Source organism: Phalacrocorax aristotelis, chromosome 3 (assembly GCF_949628215.1).
Source record: "Phalacrocorax aristotelis chromosome 3, bGulAri2.1, whole genome shotgun sequence".
Taxonomy (NCBI): domain Eukaryota; kingdom Metazoa; phylum Chordata; class Aves; order Suliformes; family Phalacrocoracidae; genus Phalacrocorax; species Phalacrocorax aristotelis.
The window spans coordinates 130,006,466-130,029,326 of NC_134278.1; the positions used below are offsets into that span (position 1 = coordinate 130,006,466).

The 22,861-nt window shown below is 52.0% G+C and overlaps 2 protein-coding genes and 1 long non-coding RNA gene across 6 annotated transcripts in view; all 3 read left to right on the forward strand.

Annotated features, from left to right (window-relative positions):
* The first annotated feature begins 625 nt into the window (after positions 1-625).
* Positions 626-7,024, forward strand: FBLN7 (fibulin 7). Of its 3 annotated transcripts, none has more exons than XM_075089662.1 (8): positions 626-1,009; positions 2,388-2,533; positions 3,069-3,239; positions 3,758-3,883; positions 3,981-4,118; positions 4,198-4,335; positions 5,229-5,367; positions 5,529-7,024. In XM_075089662.1, exons 1-8 carry the CDS (start codon positions 642-644, stop codon positions 5,899-5,901), a joined length of 1,599 nt encoding a protein of 532 aa, XP_074945763.1. In that variant the 5' UTR covers positions 626-641; the 3' UTR covers positions 5,902-7,024. The 3 variants fall into 3 exon arrangements, with proteins under 3 accessions (XP_074945763.1, XP_074945765.1, XP_074945764.1); XM_075089664.1 differs by having other exon boundaries at positions 818-1,009; positions 2,416-2,533; XM_075089663.1 differs by having other exon boundaries at positions 819-1,009; positions 2,374-2,533.
* A 3,968-nt stretch (positions 7,025-10,992) lies between these two features.
* LOC142055836 (uncharacterized) lies at positions 10,993-12,779 on the forward strand. The gene is made up of 2 exons (XR_012660082.1): positions 10,993-11,769; positions 12,210-12,779. It is a non-coding gene; the product is annotated as an uncharacterized LOC142055836 (long non-coding RNA).
* A 592-nt stretch (positions 12,780-13,371) lies between these two features.
* The window catches only part of ZC3H6 (zinc finger CCCH-type containing 6), a 28,654-nt gene continuing 19,164 nt past the window's right edge, over positions 13,372-22,861 (forward strand). The window contains exon 1 of one of the 2 annotated variants that reach the window (XM_075089666.1): positions 13,372-14,093. In XM_075089666.1, coding sequence (XP_074945767.1) covers positions 14,002-14,093 — 92 coding nt within the window. In that variant the 5' untranslated portion in view covers positions 13,372-14,001. The remainder of the gene's footprint in view (positions 14,094-22,861) is intronic. The other variant, XM_075089667.1, reaches the window with a different exon arrangement.

The window sequence follows — 22,861 nt, forward strand, 5'->3', positions numbered from 1 at the left end:
CGACTGAGGAAGGGGTGCCGGGCTGGGGAAGGGTGTACAGGGGCTGGAGAGGGGCTGCAAGTGCTGGGAAGGGGTGCAGGGGCTAAAAAGGGCTGCTGAACTGGGGAAGGGGATACAGGGCTGTAGAGGGGGTATCGGGCTGGGGAAGGGGATACAGGGCTGTAGAGGGGGTGTCGGGCTGGGGAAGGGGATAGAGGGCTGTAGAGGGGGTGCCGGGCTGCGGAAGGGGATACAGGGCTGTGGAGGGGATGCAGGGGCTAGGGAAGGGGATGCAGGGCTGTAGAGGGGATGCAGGGGCTGGGGAAGGGGATGCAGGGCTGTAGAGGGGATGCAGGGGCTGGGGAAGGGGATGCAGGGCTGTAGAGGGGATGCCGAGCTGCGGAAGGGGATAGAGGGCTGTTGAGGGGGTGTCGGGCTGCGGAAGGGGGTCCCGGCCCAGCCGGAGCGGGGGGCAGGCGGGGGGCTCCTGCACACTCATCCCGTCAGCGGCAGAAACAGCTTTTCTGCACCCCACCCCCCCGCAGAACGCGGCAGGAGAGCGCCGTGCGGGGGTGCTGAGGGCTCGCTCTGCCGGCGGGGTGCGGGGCGGCACCCCGGGGGTGCTGGGAGCGGGACGGAGCGCTGCGGGGTGCCCCGAGGGGATGGGGCGGCCGGGGTGCCCGCAGCATCCCCCCTGGAAAAGCCCGACGCCGAGGCGGGGGGACCCGGCTCCCCGGGGCGGGGAAGCGCCGTCCTCCCCGTCGAGGAGGGGACGGACGGACGGACGTGGGGAAGCGCCGTGTCCCGCTCCACGGGGGAGCGTGGCCACGCGTGGGGCGGGGGCGGCGTGGGAGGGCGAGCTCGCCCGTAGCCGGGGCGGGGAGAGGCGGCTGCCGGCGCCCGGGAGAGCCCTTGCTCGGCGGACGAGAGCCGCGGCGGCCGCCGGACCATGCCGGGGGTGCGGGGCCGCCTCCCGCTCCTGCTCCCGCTCCTGCTGCTGCTGCTGCTCCCGGCAGCGCCGGCGCCCCAGGTGAGCGGGGGGGGCCCGGGGAGGGGCCGGGGCGCGGCGGGGCCCCCCTCCGAAAGGCTTTCCCGGGGTGTGTTTTGGGGGGAAAAGTCTCTTCGCCTCATCCCCCCCAGTGCCGGTTTGTCTGTCCCCTCCTACAGCCTGCTCCTGCCCTGGCCTCTGCAAACAGGTGGGCCAAGCCCGGGTGGGGGAGCTTAAACGGGGCTTAAACTCGGGAGGTTAAACTCGGCCCGGTTTCTCTTAGGCCCCTTTTTCTCCTTCTTACCCCGCACCTGCAGGCATCACCGCGTACACCGGGGGCGAAGAATCCCTCCGGTTTTACGGGAGAGCGGGGTTCGCTGCAGTTCAGCATCCCGCGGGGAGCTCATGGAAGAGCTGGAGCTCTTGAAGTTAAAACCAGCCCTAACAAAGAGCTGTTTATTAAAGCGAGCTACATGCCAGGCATCTATTTGCTTTTGCCTCCCTCCCCATCGGTGCGGGACACCCCAGGGCTGCAGGCACAGACCGGCTCATCCCCACTGGCAGCCCATGGCCCCCCGAAACTGCACCAAGGGAAGCAGAGGACAGCACGCCCCTTGGGCTGGCTTGTATATCTTCTTTGTAAACCCCCAGTAGCTATTGGAAAAGGAGGATAACTTCACCCTGGCGCAGTGTGGTTCTGGGGGAAGAAATCCCTTGTGCCTGGCAGGCCTGTGCCCAGCAGCTCTGCTCACCTCCCCGGGGCCCGTTTGCCCCCAGCCTCAGGCCGCCCAGACCAGACCCCGTGCGCTCTCTCCCCCACACGCTCCGCGAACCTCTGAGCTCTAAAACCGGCTTGGCTTTGCTCAGCCTTTGCTCTTTTTCTTCGGTTTTAAGTCAATTCCGCAGGAAACCTATAATAACCATGCCCGTCTCCTGCATGAGTCAGTCCCGTGGTAGCGATCGGTTTGCAGGCAGGAGTCCCACCAGTGTTCCTGGCCCCAGCAGAACTCACAAGACAGCTGTTTTCCTCTTATTTTGTAATGTGGAAGTGGGACAGGGCTCTAACTCCAGCAGGATGAAACATGAGTTATGGCATCCCTCCCAGGGCTAACAAAGTGATTACAGCCCTGCTTTGTAGCGCTGCGTTACCCATTTAGATGTAGGAGAGCATGCCTGAGCGAAGGACTTCTTGCACAGGCTGCAAAAACCTCCTGCACCTGGGTAAATGGGGGGAAAAAATATAAAATCAGGTATCTCAGAGGACCTTTGGTGCTGCAGAGCTCCTGCACGAGCATCCCCCCGCAGCTGGGACAGGCTGCCTGCAGCAGGTTGGGTCCCGGGTGGCGCGGCAGCACGGGGACCGGAGCGATGTCCCCCCCGGCTGAGCGGCTGCCCCGTCCCCACAGAGCTGCCTCAGCAGGCAGCAGCTCCTGGCCGTCATCCGGCAGATGCAGCAGCTGCTGAAGGGGCAGGAGACGCACTTTGCTGAGGGCGTCCGTGTGATGAAGAGCCGGCTGAGCACCCTGCACGCCTCCCTGGCCAAAGCCGCCCCCGAGCCACCAGCCGGTGAGTCCTCCCTGGGTCCCACCGGTTGCTTTTATGGCCTCAGAGGATGCTGGGGTGGGCAGGTCAGGGTGCTCAGGGCTGTGACGGGTGGAGGTTTGGGCATCTCCCCAGATGGAGATACCTGCTCCCATGTCAGCAATTTGTGACTGTGAATTTGAGCACTTCTCCAGCCTGGTAAGATGTGGGGAGGCTCAAAAGCCTTTAGCTGCAAAGCAGAGAGCTCCTGGCAAAGCACTGAAGGTGAGCGGGCTGGAAAACTGTGTTTCCAGCAAAAAAGCCACAGTCCTGTGCTGGGAGCATGAGGTGGGTGGCAAAAATGCCACCAAACCCCTTGCCAGCGATGCTCGGCCCCAGTGTGGGGCTGAATGTTACTGGTGAACCTCAGCAAGCCAATATTCGAGGAAAATAACGGTTAAAGAGGGGGTCTTGGTGGAACTGGGTGCACCGTGGTAGAGTTGGGGACAGCAAAGATACATCAGTGCATCCCCCAAAGCACGCGCCCGAGACTGACCCCCTCCCCGCGGTGCTCTTGCAGCCTCCTGCCCTGCCCTGCAAGCCCCCGCGGACGGGAGGAAGTTTGGCACCAAGTATTTGGTGGAGCACGAGGTTCACTTCACCTGCGACCCGGGCTTCCAGCTCCTGGGCTCCAGCACGCGGACGTGCCAGGCCAACGGCAGCTGGACCGGGCAGGAGCCGCGCTGCGCAGGTACTGCTCCGGGACGCCTACGCAGGGCTGCCGGGCCACGCTCATAGGGCTGCTTCATGCCCTTCATTTTGCCAGAGTGAGATGCAATCTGGGTTTATTTAAACGTGAGGGATTATTGGGGTTCAACAAACAGGGAGGTATTGCAGCTGTCCCTGAGTCCCAGTTAGCCAACATCCCTTGGATGCTGCAGCTCCCGTGGCCGGTGATTTTGGGGGTTCTCATCCTCAAGGAAAGCTGGAAATCACAGCTGGAGCCTCACCTGCAGCTCGGCAGCAGAGATGAGGGGAAAAGGCATCAGTGCTACAACGGCTCCCTGCGTCGTAGCAAACCTTTGCACCAGGGCAGCGCCGCAGCATCGGAAACAACCCGTGTCTGAGTTCAGCAAAATAAACGGTTATGCCGTGCCGTGGGGTACCAAAGCGGCCCGGTGCGTGCGGCGTTCCTGTGGCTTGCTTCCGAAAATAAAATAAAATGAAACGGGGCTGCTTTTTTTGGTTTTGTTTTTTTTTTTCTTCCAGAGATCAGCGAGTGCTCGAGCAGCCCCTGCCAGAACGGCGGGACGTGCCTGGAGGGGCTGAACCAGTACAAGTGCCTCTGCCCCCAGCAATGGACTGGGGCCGCCTGCCAGTACCAGGCGCAGACGGGTGGGTGACCCCCGGCCGGGGCGGGTGACCCACCACCCTCCAGGCGTATTTCGGCACCCCGCCTCATTTCAAACCCCATCCCGCGGTGTTCCCCCAGCTCCTCCCGCCTGGAGCGTCACGGATGACCCGGCGTTCAGCCGCCAGCCCCGCTGCGCCCAGATCGACCGGACCCAGCACTGCAGCTGCGAGCCCGGCTTCCACATGAGCGGCACGGCCGCCAACGGCCTCTGCCAGGGTGAGCCGCGGCCGGGGGGGCGCGGTGCGGGGGGCGGCGGGGTCTCGGCCCTGCACCCGCTCCCCTCGTCTCTCCGCAGACCTCAACGAGTGCGAGGTGTACAAGCGGGAGGGGGGTCCCCGGCTCTGCGCCCATGCCTGCATCAACCTCCCCGGCTCCTACCGCTGCGCCTGCCCTGCCGGGTACGTCCTCCTGGGCGATGGCAAGAGCTGCGAAGGTGAGGGGGAGCTGGAAACCCACGGGTTTACTGCTTTTCCCAACTTGCATGACTGCTTTTTAAATTTTTTCCCTTTTTTCCTCCTTGTTTGCAAGCATCTCCACGTGCAAAAGTCTCGGTGGGTTTGAGCAGAGACATGGTCCCCAGGCCGGGTGGGGAAGGGAGGAGAATGGTGGAGGTTCAGGCACTGGCAAACACGTGCGAGGCTTTGGGGTTACGGGAGCCCCGCTGTGGTGGTGGAGCTGTCCCTTGTGAACGGGATGTCCCCAGAAGAAGCACAAATAGCGTTAAAAAGCAAGAATTAGACGATGAGGGTTCAGCTCGGAGGCCAGCAGCTTCTCCTAAAACAGGGGAGCTGGGGAGGGGGTTGAGAGCAAAGCGGCAGCAGGTAGGGGTGGTGCGTGCCAGAACTGCTCATATGAAAGTCTCCTCCTGAAAAACAGGGATTTTTTTTGTGTTATAAAGTGTCGATTAATGTAGCTGGTGGTGAAAAAGCTCACGCTTTCTCCTTTTCTCCCCTCCTGTTTCAACACCATCTCGCTAATGCTCCCAGCAAACATCCGCATTCAAAGCTCCTGATTTTATTGCCAAGTATCTTAGTGGGTACATAGGTGTTTAATAAATAGAAAGAGATGGTGTTTTCAAACAACTTATCAGAAAGTTAGGAAAATAAGTTGCCTTCCTGCTGTGAGAGTGCTGCCATTAACACTTGCTGGCCCAGGGAGAGGAGAGCAGGCGCAGAATGGGATTTTAGGTGACGTAGGTGTTTTCAGCCATACTCTCATACTTTTTTGATCACCATTTCAGGGTGCTTTTGCCTATTTTCCACCAAAAGGAACCCCTCAATGGGGTCAGTTTGAGGTCTCTGGTAAGCTTGACCCGCTGTTTTGCAGACATCGACGAGTGCGCCCTGTCCCAGGATAACTGCACGAGGGGGACCACCTGCATCAACACGGGGGGGGGCTTCCAGTGCGTCAGCCCCCGGTGCCCCCAGCCCGCCGGCAACGTCACCTACGTCAAAACATCACCCTTGTAAGTGTGACGGGGTGCAAAACCTGTCCCTGCTTTGGTTTTTGTGGGTGCTGGGTGCCAAAACCACAGGCATAGCATCCACGTGGATCCGGTGCCACTGAGGTGGGGGAGACAGACCCTGGGGTTCCCTGAAAACCTCCCCCCCTCTTTTGCCTTTGCAGCCAGTGCGAGCGCAACCCCTGCCCGATGGAGAGCCGGTCGTGCCACCAAGCACCCAAAACCATCTCCTTCCACTACCTTCCCCTGCCGTCCAACCTGCTGACTCCCACCCCGCTCTTCCGCATGGCCACGGCAGCGGCGCCCGGCCGGCCGGGACCCGACAGCCTGCGCTTCGGCATCGTGGGCGGCAACAACCGCGGTTACTTCGTGATGCAGCGCTCCGACCGGCAGACCGGGGAGCTCATCCTGGTGCAGAGCCTCAAGGGGCCCCAGACCATCCAGGTGGACGTGGACATGTCCGAGTACCTCGACCGTGTCTTCCAAGCCAAGCACGTGTCCAAAATCACCGTCTTCGTCTCTGCCTACGAGTTTTAGGGGCGGCGGCGGCAACCGGGGCGGCTTCCCTGACAGCGACGGTCCCTGCTCAGCATCCGCCACCCAAAAGCACTAGCCCTGGAGGCAGGCGTGTAACGGGAGCTCCAGGTGACATCCCACACCGCAGCCCCTCTGCAGCCAACTGTCCTCCCCTCTGCGCTAAGGTTATTCTGCCCAGGCGGCTTTTGCACCCACCTACGTCGGGAATAGAAACAGCAAATGCGGTGCAAAAGAAACCAGGTGCAGGGGTTACCTGCTCACCGGGGCACGGGAGCAGAGCATCGCCCTCACCCGAGACTCCGGAAGGACGATGCCCCGCATCGGCACCCCCACAGCACAGAAAACAGTGGATAGAAGCCACAGCTCTTATTTCCTTTTTAATTCTTTTTTTTTTTACTTAGGAAAGAAGTTAAGCTGGTGCATGCAGGAGGAGGGAGGCTCAGAGCAGCCACTGCTCTCCTCCCAGTGGCCCAGGCTTGCTTGTGCTGACCCCAGCCCTGTAAAAATATGCCTCTGCTCCCCTTGGGGTGCCACAAAAACCCACAGTAGCCTGTGGGGAAGGGGCTGGTTTGGCATCTTAATCCCCTGGGATTGACTGGGCTCGGAAAAATCCCTGAATATCCATCCCTATGAGCCCTGGCTGGCTCTCAGCGCCCTCCTTGGCAAGAGCGACGGTGCTGCTGGGCGAAGGAGTCGTCCCAGGGCTCTGCAGATGAGCGCTGGCGATGGGCTGGGGCCGTGCCGTGCTTCAGCCCATGGACAGCAGCTCCTTACACCTCCCGAACTGGGTTGCGCACGTGCATCCCCCCCCAGAGCCACGCCGTGACCTCGGGGAGGGCTTCGGCTGCGCTTGGTGCTCGTGTCGAGGGAGCTCGAGGTGTGAATATTTCCATTTTCAATCAGCGGCAGCCCCCGCCCCACTGCGCGTAAGCAGTGCCAGGAATAGCTGGGGTTCGGCTGTAACGCGTGCCCGAGGGGGGGGACACCTCCCCGGCCTTCCCTTCCCCCTCGGTACCTGTTCCTCAGTGCAGTGCTTGTGCATGTTAACCACAAAACCTCGACGTTATGCATGTTTCTTCATTATGCTGGTTTTAGTACCATTAAACGATGATATAGCCTCTGAGCAGGTGCTGAGCGGAGTACCCGATGCGTGTGCGGCTGGGGGGGCGATGCTCACCCGGAGCTGGCTGGGGTGGGGGGCTCGGGGTCTGTGGGGCAAGAACCTGCCTCCCTTTTTTTTATTTTTCTGCCTTATGTTGCTTGGAAGGTTGGTGGCAGGATGGCTTATCCCTGAGCATCCTTCCCCTGAGCATCCTCCGGAGGCCTCAAGGAAGAGGAGCCTCCTGCTGCCCCCCCAAAAAAGGCAGCAGGGCAGAGTCCCCTCAGGGGCCATGGTGCGTGCGCTGAGCTGCACCCACTAAAATCCTTCCCACTCCTTGCCCTAGGGGAAGAGGCTTCCCAACAAGACTGATCAGCACTGCAGCCTTTGGGGAACTGAGCTCCCGGATTTTTTGGGGGGGGATACGGCTTTTCCGTGGGAGCTCGGAAGGGGGGCAGGAGCTCTCCCTGCAGAACAAGGAGGGATATTCAGTGCCTGCTCCTCGCTGCTGTCGGCACGGGGCTGCCAGCGCCTGGGCACGGCGGATGGAGGATGTTTGGGTTGGCGGGCGCTCCGGGAAACGCATCCCAGGGTTGTGCTGGGGGAGGGAAATTAAAACCGAACAGGCTCGCTCCTCCATCCGAGTGCTTAAAAACAACAACAACAAAAAATTAAAAGAAAATGCTTTTCTGAAAAGCATAGCTGCTTTCAGAAGCGGGTGGTGGTGGAGAGGGGTGGCCTGGCTCCAGCGGGAGCGCAGGTGCCTGCAGAGCAGCAGACCCGGGGGTTCCCACCTTTAGATGGGGGTGCTGGTGATCTGCAGGGAATCACCCCCGGGAGGACCCCCAGGAGAGGAGAAAGGAGCGGCTGGTGGGGTGGCTCAGTGCTGCCTCCCTCAAAGGGGGCTGAGGTGTCCTCTCCCGAGGCAGGAGGACCTCCCTGCCCTGCTGAGGACACCCCGTTAATCCTGGGGTGGCGAGGGAGGCTGTCACCACGCAACTGGCCTCAGCACAGCGAGGGAGAAGACTTTTTGGACCCGGCAGTGGAAGGCCCCGCGGGAGGTTGTGCTGCAAGAGAAATTGGGTTGCAACATGGACGGCAGGCAATGTGCTCAGTTTTATCTCCTCAGCGTGAACCGGGGCAGATGAAGCCTGCCAGGAGAAGGAGAAGATGTCCTTTAAAGCTCCGTGGCGTAAGAGCAGAGGTAGAGGCAGGCGCACCTACAGACGTACGGGACTCGGCCAAAGGCGACTCAAAGGGTCCCAGGATATGGGGCGAAGAAAAAACACATGGAGAAAATTTGGTCGGTGGGGGTACGCCTGGGGAAACCCACCCTCACCTTCCCCCGTGGGGATGCCGGGGTGAAATCCTGCATGTGCCAGCTCAGTGCGCAGCGAGCGGAGGACGATGCCGGGCATTGTCAGAGGAGGGACAGGGAACGGGCAGGACGCGCCGCTGGACCTCTCCGCTGTGCGCCTGCATCCCGGGATGCCCCTGAGCAGCAGGCAATGAGGTTTTCCGCGGAGCTACCCGGAGCCCAGCCAAGTCGCCTTTCGTCCAGGAAAGGGAGCAGTTATCCCCGTGAACGCAGCCCGGCGTGTGTTTTAAATTATCGCCTTAGATAAGAGAGCAGCTCTGTGGAGGCAGCTGGCTGTGTCCTCGTACGCCACCGAAAACCGCTGCTGGAAGGCAAAAGCCATAACAGGAAAAGAGCTGAGCTGAAATGAGAGGGATGGATGGACAGCTTTGGGGAAAGAAAACACAATTATGAGAAAGAAGGCTACAGAGCAGGCAGCCCAGAACCCGTGGTTTGCTGGCTCAGGGTCTGCCCAGCCACAACTGCCCAGCGTGGCTGGACATGGTTCTGCAACACGCTGCTACAGCATTTTAGGGATGGTAAAGAAATCCCTGCGTGTGGGGATGTGCTCCTCCACGAGATGCAGAAGAGGAGGCCAGGGACGTGCCAGGAGCAGCTCCAGCTGTCTCCATCACCCAATCCTAGATGCGGTACCTCTGATGGGGTGAATGATGTGTTTCATCATCCCTGCGCTGATGGCACTTTCCCCCCTGACCCTGACTTGCCGGGCTCTGGGGGCCAAAAAGCAGGAGCCTGTAAGAGGACAAGTTCTTGATGGGGCAGAATAGTTTCCGTCTGATGCTTTAACCGGCTAACAAGGCTGGAGACTGGCGTTTGGAGCTTTGCACTGGAGGCTTTTCCTCAGAGCAAAACCCTGCACTGACAACATTTTCCTAATTCCCGAAGCCAGGGTGAACTGGTTTCCCCTCTCCGGGTCGGGCTGGCACGCTGCCGGGGCTTGGAAGCCATGCCTGTCCTCCCAGCCGCTTCTCGCCCGCCTCGAGGGCCAGGACTGGAGCTGGGAAGCTCAGCCGTCTCTCCCAGCATTAGCTGGCTGCAGATCTGCCTTTCAGCCTTAGAAATGTTTAAGGTCGGCTCTCCAGTGTCTGGACTGGGTTGCAAACTTCTGGCCAGCATTTGAGCTGACTAAAGGATATTTTATTTTTCCCCTCCCAGAGCGGCCGCTCCGGCATCTCACAAACTTCCTAAGGCTGGAATGTGCAATAGAGGCTCTTCTGGCCCTGGTAAATACAACTTCTCTTTGGGATAATAATATTTTGGAGCTCAAAAAATAGCCAGTTTGCGTCTGCTCCTCTTCCAGGGCCTGAAGGCAGGCAGTCCCCGGCACAGCTGACCCCAGACATGCTCTCTGCACCCCAGGAGGGCTTGGCCACCATGCCCGAGCCCCAGAGCCACAGTCTCTCACCCCAAAATGGCTGGGAATTGAGGATGCAAACGCTGGAGACCTCACGTGGAGGTGGCCTTGGAGGAAGGCTACGCAGCCAAGGTGCCAGGAGATAAATACAGTGCCTTTGGACTTCCGAGGTGGGAAAGCGCTCCCCCTCCTCTTCACCCTGCGCGGGGAGGCGAGCTCCAGCCTCAGGGCAGGGGCAAGAGGAGGCCACCATGGCTTCATGCCCCGTTTCCTCCTACTACTCATCATCCTCCTTCCAGAATGCATTCCTGATGGGCCTTGCCATGCTGAGCATCTGAAATCCTGAGCGCCCCTGTGCGTCTCCATCCCTGCACTCAAAAGAATGATCATTAACTCTTTAATACACAAGAGAACGTCATGTTATTTTCAGCTGCAGGTTAAAAAAATCTGAATTTTATTACCTAGCTAGCATCCCTGAGAAGTCCATGCCTGGTACGCGTCCATCAGCGCTGCCACGTCTCCTCCCACCCCACGGATTCATCGCACGGTTCGAATCCTTGCCGAAGTGAAAGCACGAGCACACATGCCAAAATGCTTATTAATCCTGTTACGGGCTTTAATGAAGAGCTGAACCACGGCATTTTTATTTGTTATGGTTGCTAGGTACGTTGCTACGCTCCCCACACCATACCCCAGATCCCAGTATATTTGTGATATCCGACAGCGCATACTGGGGATTTTGTTTAGCTGCTATTGCCAAATTTAGTTATACTTTGAAAAGAGGAAAAAAAAAAAAAAAGAGCCATTCAGGAGCTTCTCACAAGCCTACCTTTTTGCCTGGCAACGCAAACACACACGGGGGGGGGGGATATTTAAACAAACAGCCGCACACTACTCTTGGTGACACATTTTCATTTGTTTAAAAGGGATTTTTGCACCTGCACATGCTGTGGGAAGAAGAACCAGGCTTTTATTCTGAATTTGAAATCCCTTTTCCTTTTTTTGTTTTTGGTCTTTGCCTGGGGACATGGTGCGGAGCCCTATAGGCACCCCAGGCTGCGCACCACACTGAGCTATGCACATGCTGATGGCACTAATTAGCCTTAATGAGCTCTAATGGCCCTCACCAGCCCCCCCTGAGGCCACCACCCACACCCCTCCCATGCTCCCTGCAGCCCTATTTCAGTCCCTATGCTGCAGGAGAGCTGCTTTCCAGTTCAGGTTAGTTGCCTGCCTTGATTTTGGGAGTGTGAGATGTTCTAGACCCTTGGCTGTGATCTCCTGTCCTGTTCATCTTGCTCAGGTATGAGCCTGGTGTGTGACATCGTGGGGAGATGGCTGTTTCCTTGTGGATGCAAGGCTGTGCTTTGCCTCTGTGTAAGGGGAAAAATGTCCCTCCCAAATGGGATCTGATGTGGGTGTTCTCTCTTTTTTCTTTATTTTTTTTTTTGCTAGGATTGCTGGCACTGGAAAAAGAGAGTCATATGTCCCGAAAAGCCCTTCAAGCCAGGGAGACTAGCCTGTAAAGGAAAATAAGTTGATGTAACTTACTTGGGATTCTTCCAGAAAGTTTTGACAAAGTCCCTGACAAGACAATGTTAAAAGAAATATCATTAAAATGGTTAGAGAACAACAAACAAGCTTCTCCTGGGGACTATGAACTGCTGAGAGTCAGCAGAACCGGGGGAGGAATAAACAGCCAGCTCTCAGCATGGGGAGGTCTAGCAGGTGGGTTATCTCTGCCTTGGTGCCGGTGTTGTTGTAAATAGACACATAAAGTTTATGGAAGGAATGATGAGCAATGAGGTGACACCATTTGCAGCTGATGCTATTTATTTGAGTTGGACGAGACTGTCCTGTGGTGAAGGTACGGAGTTTGGAGAGGCAGTGCTGTTCTCCCAAAGGCGGGTTCGTTCACCTGGTGTGCTATACGGCAAAATGCACACGGAGCGGAGGCATCTCGTTTCGTATTTGCACAAAGACGGGTGCTGGGTGGTAACTCCACAAAGCTAGCACGCCGCACCAAGAAACTGCAAGGTATTTACCTTGTTACATGATTAGTAAAAACCTGCCTAAAATAATATTCATTGGTTAGTAATTATCATTCTATCTGCTATTGGTTCCCTATATTTTAATTAGCCTTGTCGGCTATGCAAATAGGCAGGCACGCCCCTTACAGGAGTGGAGGGGCAAGTCTTCTCAGTCCTGAATTGAGTTGGTGGTCGTAATCTCCCCCTGCAGCCTTTACCTTTCCCCCAGTTACCGCAGTTTTGACTGACTTTGCGCTTTATCACCCAGCTTTCGCTGTCTTCTGAGGTGGGATGCTCCCTTTTATCAGACTTTTAGTCCTTCTTCAAGGATACCATCGTAAAACAAATGCTTCCTTATCTCTCTGTCCCCTCCTTTGACTGCAGGATTCTGTTTCGCAAAGCTTATGCGGTCCACCATTATTTAGTGGAAATTTTCATTTTCTGCAGGATATCGGTACTGCAGAAGAGGATGAAATTAACTGAAAACACAAAACAACATGCACAGCAAGGGATGGCGGGAGCTGCCACCTGCACCACCGGCTGATGGAGCAGAGAACATGGAAAATGTCAGCCTGTGGCGGGCTGTGATCCAGTGAGGGCTGCTGATGGCGTGGGTCCAGCCTGCCCCAGCTGCTGCATCAACCTGAACTCCTTACAATAGAGTTACCAACACAAATGTGATGAATTTGGGGTGGTTTTCATTGCCGGCTTCAATAATGCCCTGCCCCCTGCTCTGGGGTGCCTGCTCAAGCAGGGGCGGTGGAGGAGATGATCTCCAGAGGGCCCTTCCAACCCATATTGCTCTGTGATGCCCTTCGGTGTTTTGTTAAGGCTTTCTTAATGAGTTTTTAATTCCCCGTTTTTAATAACAGTGACTGAAGTGATGCTCACAAAAGTGTATCTTCCTTTAACCTCCTTTCACCTACACAAAGGCCTATCTTCTCTTAACATCCTTAATGCTGGTTTTTATCACACTGTGGGCAACGACCCCTTCTCTAAATAACACTTTTCATTACTGATTTTGGCTCATGTGCAGTTTTTTTTCTAATGCCTTGGTTTCAGGCACTTCCTGGCGTGAGGAAGCACACTGTGATGGCCTCAACTGTGGGAGGGCAACGGGTCTTAGAGCCAGCCTGGGGGCAGTGTGCTTGTTTTAACGGGAAACGTTAGTCTCGGGACTAAGAGTCTGGCGAGGGGCTCGCAGGCTTGGGGCTGTGGGGGGTGCCGAGGGAAGAGGATGGGGGAGGGGGGCGGAAGCCGCCCCCCGGAAGCGCCATAACGGGCGGTGTCCGCCATTACCGGCCGGCCGGGCGCGCACGTGACGCCAGCCCGCACGCGGCGAGGCGGGGCCCCGCCCCGCTGGGGGGCGCGCGCGCACACGCGGCCCGCGCGGGTCGGACGGAGTCGGGTGGGGGTTGGGGGCTGGTGTTGGGGGAAGGCGTGGCCCTCCGCGCTCGCGCGACGTCACGGCGGCGTGACGGGCGGCGCGCCGCCGCCAATGGGCGGCCCGGGCGGTGCGGTGACGCGAGGAGCAGGTAGCCAACGGCGGCGGTGGTGGGGCGGGGCGGGGCGGTGGCGGCGGAGGAGGAGGAGGAGCGTGTCCGCGGGCGGCGGCGGCGGCGGAGGCCAGCGCGAGGCGACGCCATCGCGGCCCCGACGGTCGCGGAAGACGCAGCGGTGGCGGCGGCGCGGTGCGGTGCGGGCCCGCGGCCGCTGAGCGAGCTGGGGGCAAGCGCCGGGGGGTCGCTGCCTGCCGCCGCTGCCGCCGTTCTCCTTCCGCCGCTGCTGCCGCCGCGCCGCCGCCGCTGCCGCCATTTTGTGAGAGTGCCTCGAGCGGGCGCCATGTTTGTAAGGAAGAATTAGGGCAGCCATCTCCGGCCACCAGCACCTCCCTTCCCCCGTGTGTGTGTCCTCTCGTTCTCCTGTGCCCCGGGCCTGCTCCTCCGAGCCGCCGCCGCTGCTGCCTCCTCCTCCTCCTGCCCGCGCGGGGCGGCCGGGCTCAGCCTGTGCAGCCTCGCCCTGCACTGAGTGCCCGTTAGTGTCTCACTAAGTAACCGTGAGTGAAACCTTCATCATCTCTCCTCACTGAGGGACCCGACCCTCCTCCTCACCGAGCCGCCCCCAGAGCGGCTGTGCGCGCCGCCGCCACCTCCTCCTCCTCCCTCCGCACCACGGGCAGCGGCAGTGTCCTGCCTTCCTCCACCTCCCTCCTCCTCCTCACCACACCACAGCCAGCACAATGGCCTTTGAAAGCCTGTTCTCCAAACCCCCAAACCCAGTTCTTGACCCAAACATGCCCGACTCTGACAGGCAACATGCAGGGGACGAAAGGTCGAGTAACATTCTTCTCTCTCTCCGCTTCTCATAATGGTGATACTAGTGGGGTGATGATGATGCTGATAATGATGATGATGATGATGCTGTGTGTTAATGTGCCTAGGGGGTTAACGATGTTTTTGTGGGGGCAGGTCACCTTCAGGCTGGAAGACCGGGGTGAGGACTGGGGTGGTGGTGGTGGAAATGCAAGGAGGGGAGGGGGGGGTGTCACTGAATTAGAAGTGCATTATGAGCAGGGTTTTATTTTTTGGAATGCATGCATTTTACATCTTCATTTATTTATTCTGGCTGGGAAGGGGGACTGTTTTCCATTTCTTTCCATAAATTGCACTTTCCAGCGGGTGTCTGTTGAATGTCACCATTGTTCTTTTTCTCCCTTGCCCTGGCGCTGCTAGTCAGGTAGGAAAGGGTGCTTTGAGTTGTTCTTTTTTTTTTTTTTGGTTGTTGTTGTTTTTGTTCATACATGAATCTCTCACAAGATCCATATTTAACGTCATTTTCTGGCCAGATTACACCTTACACATTTAACTGGATCTTTTTTTATGCAGATTAAGGTCTGGCTGACGTTATCTTTGCCACCTCTCAATCCCCATGCGCAGAAAACCAGAGTCCTGTTCCTGGTGAAAGGACCTCTGTTCCTCCCTCCCTTTCTCTCCTGCAGCTGCTGGAAATTCAACTCCTTTCTCCAGGCAGCCCTGGCCTTCCTAACTAGTTCCAAAAATACTATGCCAGGGTGACAGCTACCAGTCCTTCAATCTGCATCTACTAAGAGCATTTGTAACACAACTGCAAGAGTTAAAAATGCTGGTTTTCGACAGCTGAGCTTCAGTCTGTCCTCCCCACACAGCTCCACAACTGTGCTTGGTACTTGCTTCAGAGGGCTGAAAAACAGAGAAGGAAAAGAAAAAAAAAGGGCTTGTGAGCAAATGTAACTGTTCCGTGACTGGAGAAAGAGTCACTAATTCTGTGTTACGAATTGTGGAGGGCCGCACCAGCTGGCTGCATGGTCCAAAAATGGCACCATGATTTAGTAACAGGTTCAGGGCAGACCCCAGAGCTGCTGATACTTGTTTTCACCTTCCTGCTTTTAATTGTGAAATAGCATAAGTTGTGTCATGCTGTATGTTCCAAAACCAGTGCTGTGTAGAAAGCAAACTAGTAATCCACTGGGACTGCTGAAGATAGGGCAGAACTATTTACTAAAACTGTGCAGCAGGAGCAGGCAAAGTGTTCCAGAGTTCCTGGAGTTAGTAAGTCTGTGACTTTTTACTGTTTCAGGGATTGAAAATACTTCATGTTTTAAAGTCCTCCTTGAGGACAAGCCCAAGTTACCCACTCTTCTGCTGGAAGCATAGTTTTTCTAACGTGGAGTTACTCATGCGGTGCTGACAAGTAGAGTTCCTTAACGAGCTGTTCTCACCAGTACGCCTGTTGTTACACTGGTAAATTACAAAATAGAATAAATAAGTACTACCTAATAGTCTATGTACTTTTAATACAGGTTAATTTATAAACACTGCTTTATAACGCTTTAATTTCAGAAGAGCAGAAGGCTCTAACAATAAACACATTTACCTGTTAAATAATGCTTTTTGTAAACAAGACTTTAGAAAACTCCTGCTCCCCTCTGACCTGAGATGTGTGTAGTGAAGTGTAGTCTTAATACACCTACAGTGTTGTTAAAAGGAAAAAAAAAAGCCCCAAATACCAATCTTTGTATTGTATTAGGTGTGCGAATATAATCCTGTCAAAACATAATAGTTGAACTTTCTGAAGCTTACAAAGATTTCCCTACCAGCTGGTGACTGGGAAGGCCGGAAGAGAAACAGGGTCTTTCCTGTCCGCAGGAAACATGGTTGGCTCGCCAAGGGGAGGGGCAGCTCAGCTTTATGAACGATTTTTAGTACTGAGTTGGTTTTGTCCAGTCTCCGTTGTAGTCAGCTGAAAAGCCGGTTGTAAATTCTATAGGAAAGTTGCAAGTACCTGATAACGCTCGTATGCCGAGTTACCTTGAATTGGAGCCTCACCCTAATATTAGTTTGGTATTTTAAAATGAACATGTCTAGTTTCAATATGTGTTTTCTTGCAACCAGTTTTTTTACTGTGTTGGTAGCTCAGTAGGACTAGCTACTGTAGGTACAGCCCATAATAGGAAGCTGCTGAAATCATTTAACAGATCAATTTGTGCAGCATAAATTACTAGCATTTCAGTTAACATTTAGTTTGGTTTTGGACTGGTCTGTAGGATTATAAAGAAATTCATTAGCGTTTTTGAGCAGTAGAAAATAGTAAAAAACGATTGCCTGTCTGCACTTTGAATATTACAAGTTGGAAAATTGTTTTAATCCAAAGCCTTTGTTTTCTAGGCTTATAGATGGGTCACCTGATTAAGTGAGGAAGGTTTCTCATTCTTTAAATATTTTTAGTTAACTCATTGTGGAGACATTCTCTTTGATGAAGTATTTGAGACTTTCTATATACACGGATAACAGGTGTCTTTTTAAAGTTTTTCCTGTAAGGTTAGGTTTTATTAAGGATTGCTTGTAAAGTTGGTACTCTCTGATAGGGTAAGAGGGAAGTCCAAGGCAGGGTGCAGGCAGACTCAGTTATGGCAAATAAATATGCAAATGCGTGTAAATATGCAAATTATCACTCCGTTCCAGAGGTCAGCAAGGCCTGATAATTTGCGATAGCCTGTGGTTGCTGCTACTGTCGTCTGCAGGACTGGGTGCTTCACGTTTCTCTTAAACTCATATTTTGTAGGCATTGGTTCACCTATACATCACGCTGTAGGCCAATATACGTGCCTAAGAGAAGAACTAAAGACCTGTCACAAATATAAAAGAGTTCAGTCCTCGTGCAGACTTCTGTAGACTTTGCTTTTCTGACTAATAGTGAGCTGTTACAGGCTTGAGAAGGACTTGTTTGCCCCAGTTGGTTCTGCATTTGAAATTGGTGCCAGATTTACAATTGCCAGGAACTTTAGGAAATAGCTCAGAGTTCATGTATTTTTAAAATCTAAAACGTTAGGTTGGTACTGATGCTTTGTGTTGGCCATCTCTGCTTTACTGTCATTTAATCTCCAGACTTGGAGATTTCTTATACCATTATCTGCTGTAAAAATAGCAGTGACCTAATGATAGGTCTGGGCATTGAGATGCTAACTCACAGATCACAGAGATGCAAGTAATGCTTCTGTAGCCAGTGTGGCCTTACAAGTTGCATTGCAAGTGTAAGTATCAGGCCCCTTTTTACACCAAAGCGTTTGATTATGCGAGTCTGCCCGTTTCTAGCCACAGTGATGTTCTTCCAAAGCCCCTCCTTCACCAGCTATGTGCGCCTGGTCTAAGTCCAGATTAGCCAGGTGAACGGAGGCTCCACCCAGCCACCCCTTTGTTTTTTATTTTCCCAGTTCCCTCTTCCAGCCGCCTTAAGAATTGCCTGCTCCCTTTCAGTGTACCAGTTTTGCGCTCCTGTCCTTGGCAAGCATGATTTACACTCTGCTGCTCTAACAGGTCTGTCTGGTTCGCCGTAATGGAGACCTGCCCTGCTAAATTACAGCCGGTGGCAAGCAAAGGGGAAAACGCAAGTGGCAGGTTGTAACCAAGACGAGTAACAGCACATTGAAATTTGTATTATATACCTCAGCTGTACATTTTCTCCGTTACTGCTTAGTCAACGTCATACTGCAGGTGGCTTTGCCCCTGTCTTGCCTTGATCTGCGTGGCTCCTCAGCTCCGTGAAGCACCACAGCGTTACAGATCCGGGAAGCATTTGTGGAGCAGAAGGGCTAAAGATCTTGTCTAATCTGCAGCTGCTATTGTCCAGCCTGACTGCTTCCCCAGCCTCCCTTGCCATAAGGCTTCTCTCCATCTTTAGTTAAACTTGACAACTCAGATGCGTCTCTTTTATTCTACCTGGTGCTTTAATGCCCTCTGTCCACATGTGCATAATGTGGTTTGAAGATGTTTACTTGTAGCTGGCTTTAGACGTTTTTTTTCCCCAATAATAGTTAATCACCAAAGAATGTGTTCGTGTTAAATTGAAGTTGTTTGTGGTCACTGAATGCAGCCTTGCAGTGATTTATTGTTTTCGAGCATGATTTCAAAACTTGCTTTGACGTTAGGAAACTAGGAAGTGAAGATACAATCACTGTCAAATACACCCTGTGGGCAAGCAAGGCTTGCTTGCCATCCAGCAAACATTGCAGGAGTGGCAAAAACGCAGCTGGCTGACATAGCTGTTACTCCTCATCCTCCTGGGGAGGAGGAGGTGGCCCCTGTGAATTTCTGTAATTTCTTCTACAGTAATAACCCCCAGAGACTGGAGATGCTGAGGCGGCAGGGTAAGAAGGTAGGCTATCCAAAGGTTGCCCGTTAGCCTCCAGAACCATCACAGGAAGCTATTTTTTGGCATGCCTCGCTGCCGGCTTTCTCACTTCTTTCCCCCATTTTATGGGAACACACTATCTGTTAAAGCCAGCCCTGGGGATGAAAGCAAAACAGGGGTTAAGAAAACCCAAACAATCAGGTCCGTAACTTTTCATGATGCAGTTTCACTGCCTGGCTGTAGATTAAAATAACTTCATATCTGCAGTGTGGTCAAAACTACCTGGCAGCTGAAGAGTGCCGTTAAGTGACCTGTGTTACATTGTCAAAGAAGCCAGTGCCGGTTCTAGTTAGACACTGCCTTGTTGCGGCAACTGCAACAACGCCGTCTAGTTTTGTACTTCCTTTCCTTATTCGTTAATAAATTCTGCAGTGTAGCAGCATGCTAGGACAAATTCATTTAATGAATTTCAGCCCTCTAAGATCTTGTTTTAGACATGTAATTTTCATGTCATCGAATTGCATCTGTGTAATTGTGCTCTTCATGATGTTATACAAACTCTTACCTGTGAGGGTATTGCAGGTTCGTGGCATGGTAGTGAGCAGGATAGAAGTAAGCAGGTAAAGGTGAGCAGCGATAGTTGTGCCTGCTCAAGCAGGCGGTTGGACGAGATGATCTCCAGAGGTCCCTTCCAACCCCCACCGTTCTGGCATTCTGGGATTCTGATTCCGTGATAGCCATGTTCGTCTGCGCGGTCACAAGTGCTGCATAGCACCATGTTCTATATGTACTGGGTGTGGAAAATATGTGCAGGAGGGTTCTTTGAAGCAGCAGGAGTGTATAAGGAGCTAGAATAGAGGGATTGAGGGAGAAATCTAGTTTGGGATGCTAAGGAAGCCATGCCCAAAGAAAATTAAGGCGAAGAAATATCCGGGAGGGGTGTAAGGCTTTTTCAACTAAATGAGGCTTGACTGGTGTCAAAAACACTCAGGTAGTTTCCCATCAGTCTAAGCTCTCTCCCCTGCATTATATGTCCTCATCACAGATACTCAGAGGTCGGCAGAACAGGTGTATCATGCCATTATCAGCCCCTGTAAATTAAGGGCTGTTAATGTACTGCTTCTATAGGAAAATATGAGTTTTTGGACATTCTGGATGTTTTCTGATAACTTTTCTATAACTAATTGCAGAACAAAGAAGTTAAGGTTTAACCATGCACTCACTTTAGGAAGAAACAGATTTTATTTTGGTTTTGAACAGTAATATTCAGTTCTCACCAGAAATTAATAGCTTCTTAAAAATAATTACTTAATGTGTTTGAGTTCTGCCCATGTGTGAAGTTTGCATTCTTGTTACTGTGTCCTTTCTCTAGAGCAAATATTTGTGTACAAGAGGCAAAAGGGAGATGTTTGCAGCTTTACTTTTTAGCTACTATGTACTTTTTCTACTCTTGGTAATGCTTTCAGAAACTCTTGGCTATTTATATTCTCCTTAAGGCTTATGTTAATAAATAAAGTCAAAAGCATCATATTGTAAAACAAAATGTAATTATTTTTAAATGAGACCTTTCCTCACCTGTGAAACAAACCTACCAAAAGTGGACTTAACAGAAAATAATGTTTGGTGATAGAGATTCACATGTTGATTGTATGATTTCATTCATGTAAGTTCTTAAAACTTACAGAAGTATGATTCTCCTGTAGCACCTGTGGTATCTGCAGGTGGGCTAAGTACTTCTGTTAGGAAGATTGGAAAAAGTGTCCCATAGAGAAAACCCTTTTGGTTTTCTTAAAATATTTCAGAGCTACAATCTCCAGCGTACTGAGAGAAATGCATCTCAGTTTGTATCTTGGACTTAAGGAGCTTGAGTTGTAGAGCTTCTTTGAACATAAAGAATGCTTTTGTTTTTAAAAATGACTTGGTCTAAGGGCAAGAAAGGTAAGTTAAAGTGGAGTTTGAATGTTAGAAATCAAACTGTACACGCAAGAGTAACGGTGAGTTACTTTATGTATGAATTTCTGTTTTCCCTAACCAACTATTTGCATAACTGCTCTTTCAGTGATTTCACCAGACTAATCCTCCTTGAAAAATAATTTGGCTGTTGTGCCTTTCTAATCCATTTTAGAGATGCTCTAGGAATACACTTGGGACAGTGGGAAGGCTTTATGGTATTGTTTTCACATATCCACCAAGCTCCAAGTATCTGGAGATTGTGGAAGAGGGAGTGATCCATCAGCGACTTTAGTTCTTTCTCTCAGATTTGGAGATGAAGCACATTTTTTTTGTGTACACCTAGTCCTTGTGCAGGGGCTGATAGGAAAGATCACAGTCAGCGTGCTGCCCTTTGGTTAGCTCGTGGAATCTAGGTGATGTTACTGCATTTTGCATCTCCTGTGTTTTAGGTTGCATTTGCTGTCCCATGCGTTACAAGGAAATAGTAGTACCGTATGGCAACTTATTTTGATCATTCAAGTCATCCAGGGCTCTTTATGAAGGAGTTTCAGTAGGTTGGCCAGTGGTAGCCAAACACCTCTAAGCAATTTAAACTGGGTATTTAATGAAGATGCTTTTGTTTCTCTTCCAAAAGGACTTTAAATGGGAAGGGCTTGGTAATGCTAGCTGAGATCTCTGGGTAGAGGTGAGGAACCTTTTGCTGTTTTCTGTGATGCAGAAATTTACGGTGCAGGTCTGCGCTGTGGTAAGTCAGGCATTAACCTCTATTAATTCTGTTAATCCAAAGACACATCAGATTTAGTTCAGCCTTTGCAAATACAAATGAAGACTCCAACAAAATAACACATGGCAGAAGTTAAAAATTGCCAGTGTTTGTTCCTTCAGCACAGAGGCTGTGTCTTTGACTCCCGAGGTATGTGTTGTGTAGGCATCGTAAACTGTTCCCCCAACAGCTTGTTGGCATTATTTCAGTGAAGGTTGTTTTTGCAGTGTATTGTTTTGTGGGGTAGGGTAGTTGAAAGAGAAGTGAATCTTGAAAAAGACAACAAAATTATACTTCCTTGCGTTTCCATATCAGAAAGTTTTGGGGTTTGTGTGTCAGGCATTTCCAGCAATCACAGAAACATATTAAGATATTCTGTAAGCAAGAAGCTGTGCTTTGCAAAATAGAAGTTCATATTATCTCTTGTTAGATCGTTGTTGTGATCTGTTTGCTGTAAATATCTGCCAAAGGGAAAGCAACCTACGACTCGGACCCATTTCCTAGAAAATCATCTGCTAGCTGTGTTTTTTCCAGACCACATCTGTTTGTTGACTTTTATTACTCATAGTGGAAAAGGAGGTAGTCTTGGTTCACTTCACCGAAAGCCTTTCCCAAAGCTGCTTGCGATAGCCAAGTCCGTGGAATAAATTTAGGAAGTGAACGTCTAAAAGGGGTGGGTTCTGCACTCACTTGCTAATGTAGAGCTCCAGTGTGGATTTTAAATGGGAAAAGAAATGCCTATAGAACAGAAGGTAGTTTCTCCCCTGTTACTTCCTTTAAACTTTCTTTGAAGAGTAATGAAATTATTTCCCAGAAATTATACGTTTTCAACCATTATCTTTACAAATCGTATTTATCTGGTTTGTTTTTTTTTTTTTACATTCTTGAAGGTCAGTTCTTGGAAAATCTAGGATGTTGTGGAAAGGATTTAGGCACTTGGGGATTAGAGGACTTCTCTAATCTCACTTTTGAAACGCAATCCAGAGGATAGTATTACTGAGATTCTGCCCAATTGTTTTACCTAGAAAGTTATTTGAGTCCTGGATGCATCCCAGGAGTGTAAATGTCTGGCAGCAGTTCCCAAAGGAACAGGTAACTGGTAAATACCTTATTTCCCAAAGAGCATTTTCAGTAGGCATTTTACTTAAGAGGATATTTTAATTGAGTAGACATCCTTGAGAGAGTGAGTTTAGCACACGTTGTCAAAATATGAAATATTGTTTTTTCTAATAGCTGCAGGTGTTTCATAAATATTTGTGTTTCGGTTTCATTAGGCACACTTCATTAATCAAGTATCTCCTGAAAAGAGGTGACAAATGCTTTCTTGGGATATTATATGAGGTACTTCAGAATTTGTCAGGGAATGCTGGAGGTAATGGACGCTGGTGTTTGAAGACAGGATTTATTTTATGCTTGGGATACATATTCTGAAGATCCTTTATCTGTCCTTAAGTATGGGAGTAGCTTGGTGTTACGTTGTCCTTCACGAGGCAGTGTGAGGGTTGCGTATGAGCAGATCTCTGTGAGCACCTTGTAAAAATCAAGTAAAAATGGGTTCTGAAGCTGCCTTTCTACTTCACATTTGGTGCCCACTTGGTAGTGGGCATACCTTCGTTATTATTAATTTCCATTACTTGTTCAAAAGCTAACTTTGCCTTAATTAGCTTCCTATTGTTTTATATTTGCACTAAAATGGCCTTTTCAAAATGTGTCCAAG

Bases quoted from the DNA above. Each gene is read 5' to 3' on its own strand.
- FBLN7 (XM_075089662.1), top strand. From the start codon at position 642: ATGGGGCGGCCGGGGTGCCCGCAGCATCCCCCCTGGAAAAGCCCGACG. The intron at 3,884-3,980 runs GTGGGTGACCCC...GTGTTCCCCCAG, and splicing joins CCAGTACCAGGCGCAGACGG to CTCCTCCCGCCTGGAGCGTC. The intron at 4,119-4,197 runs GTGAGCCGCGGC...GTCTCTCCGCAG, and splicing joins CGCCAACGGCCTCTGCCAGG to ACCTCAACGAGTGCGAGGTG.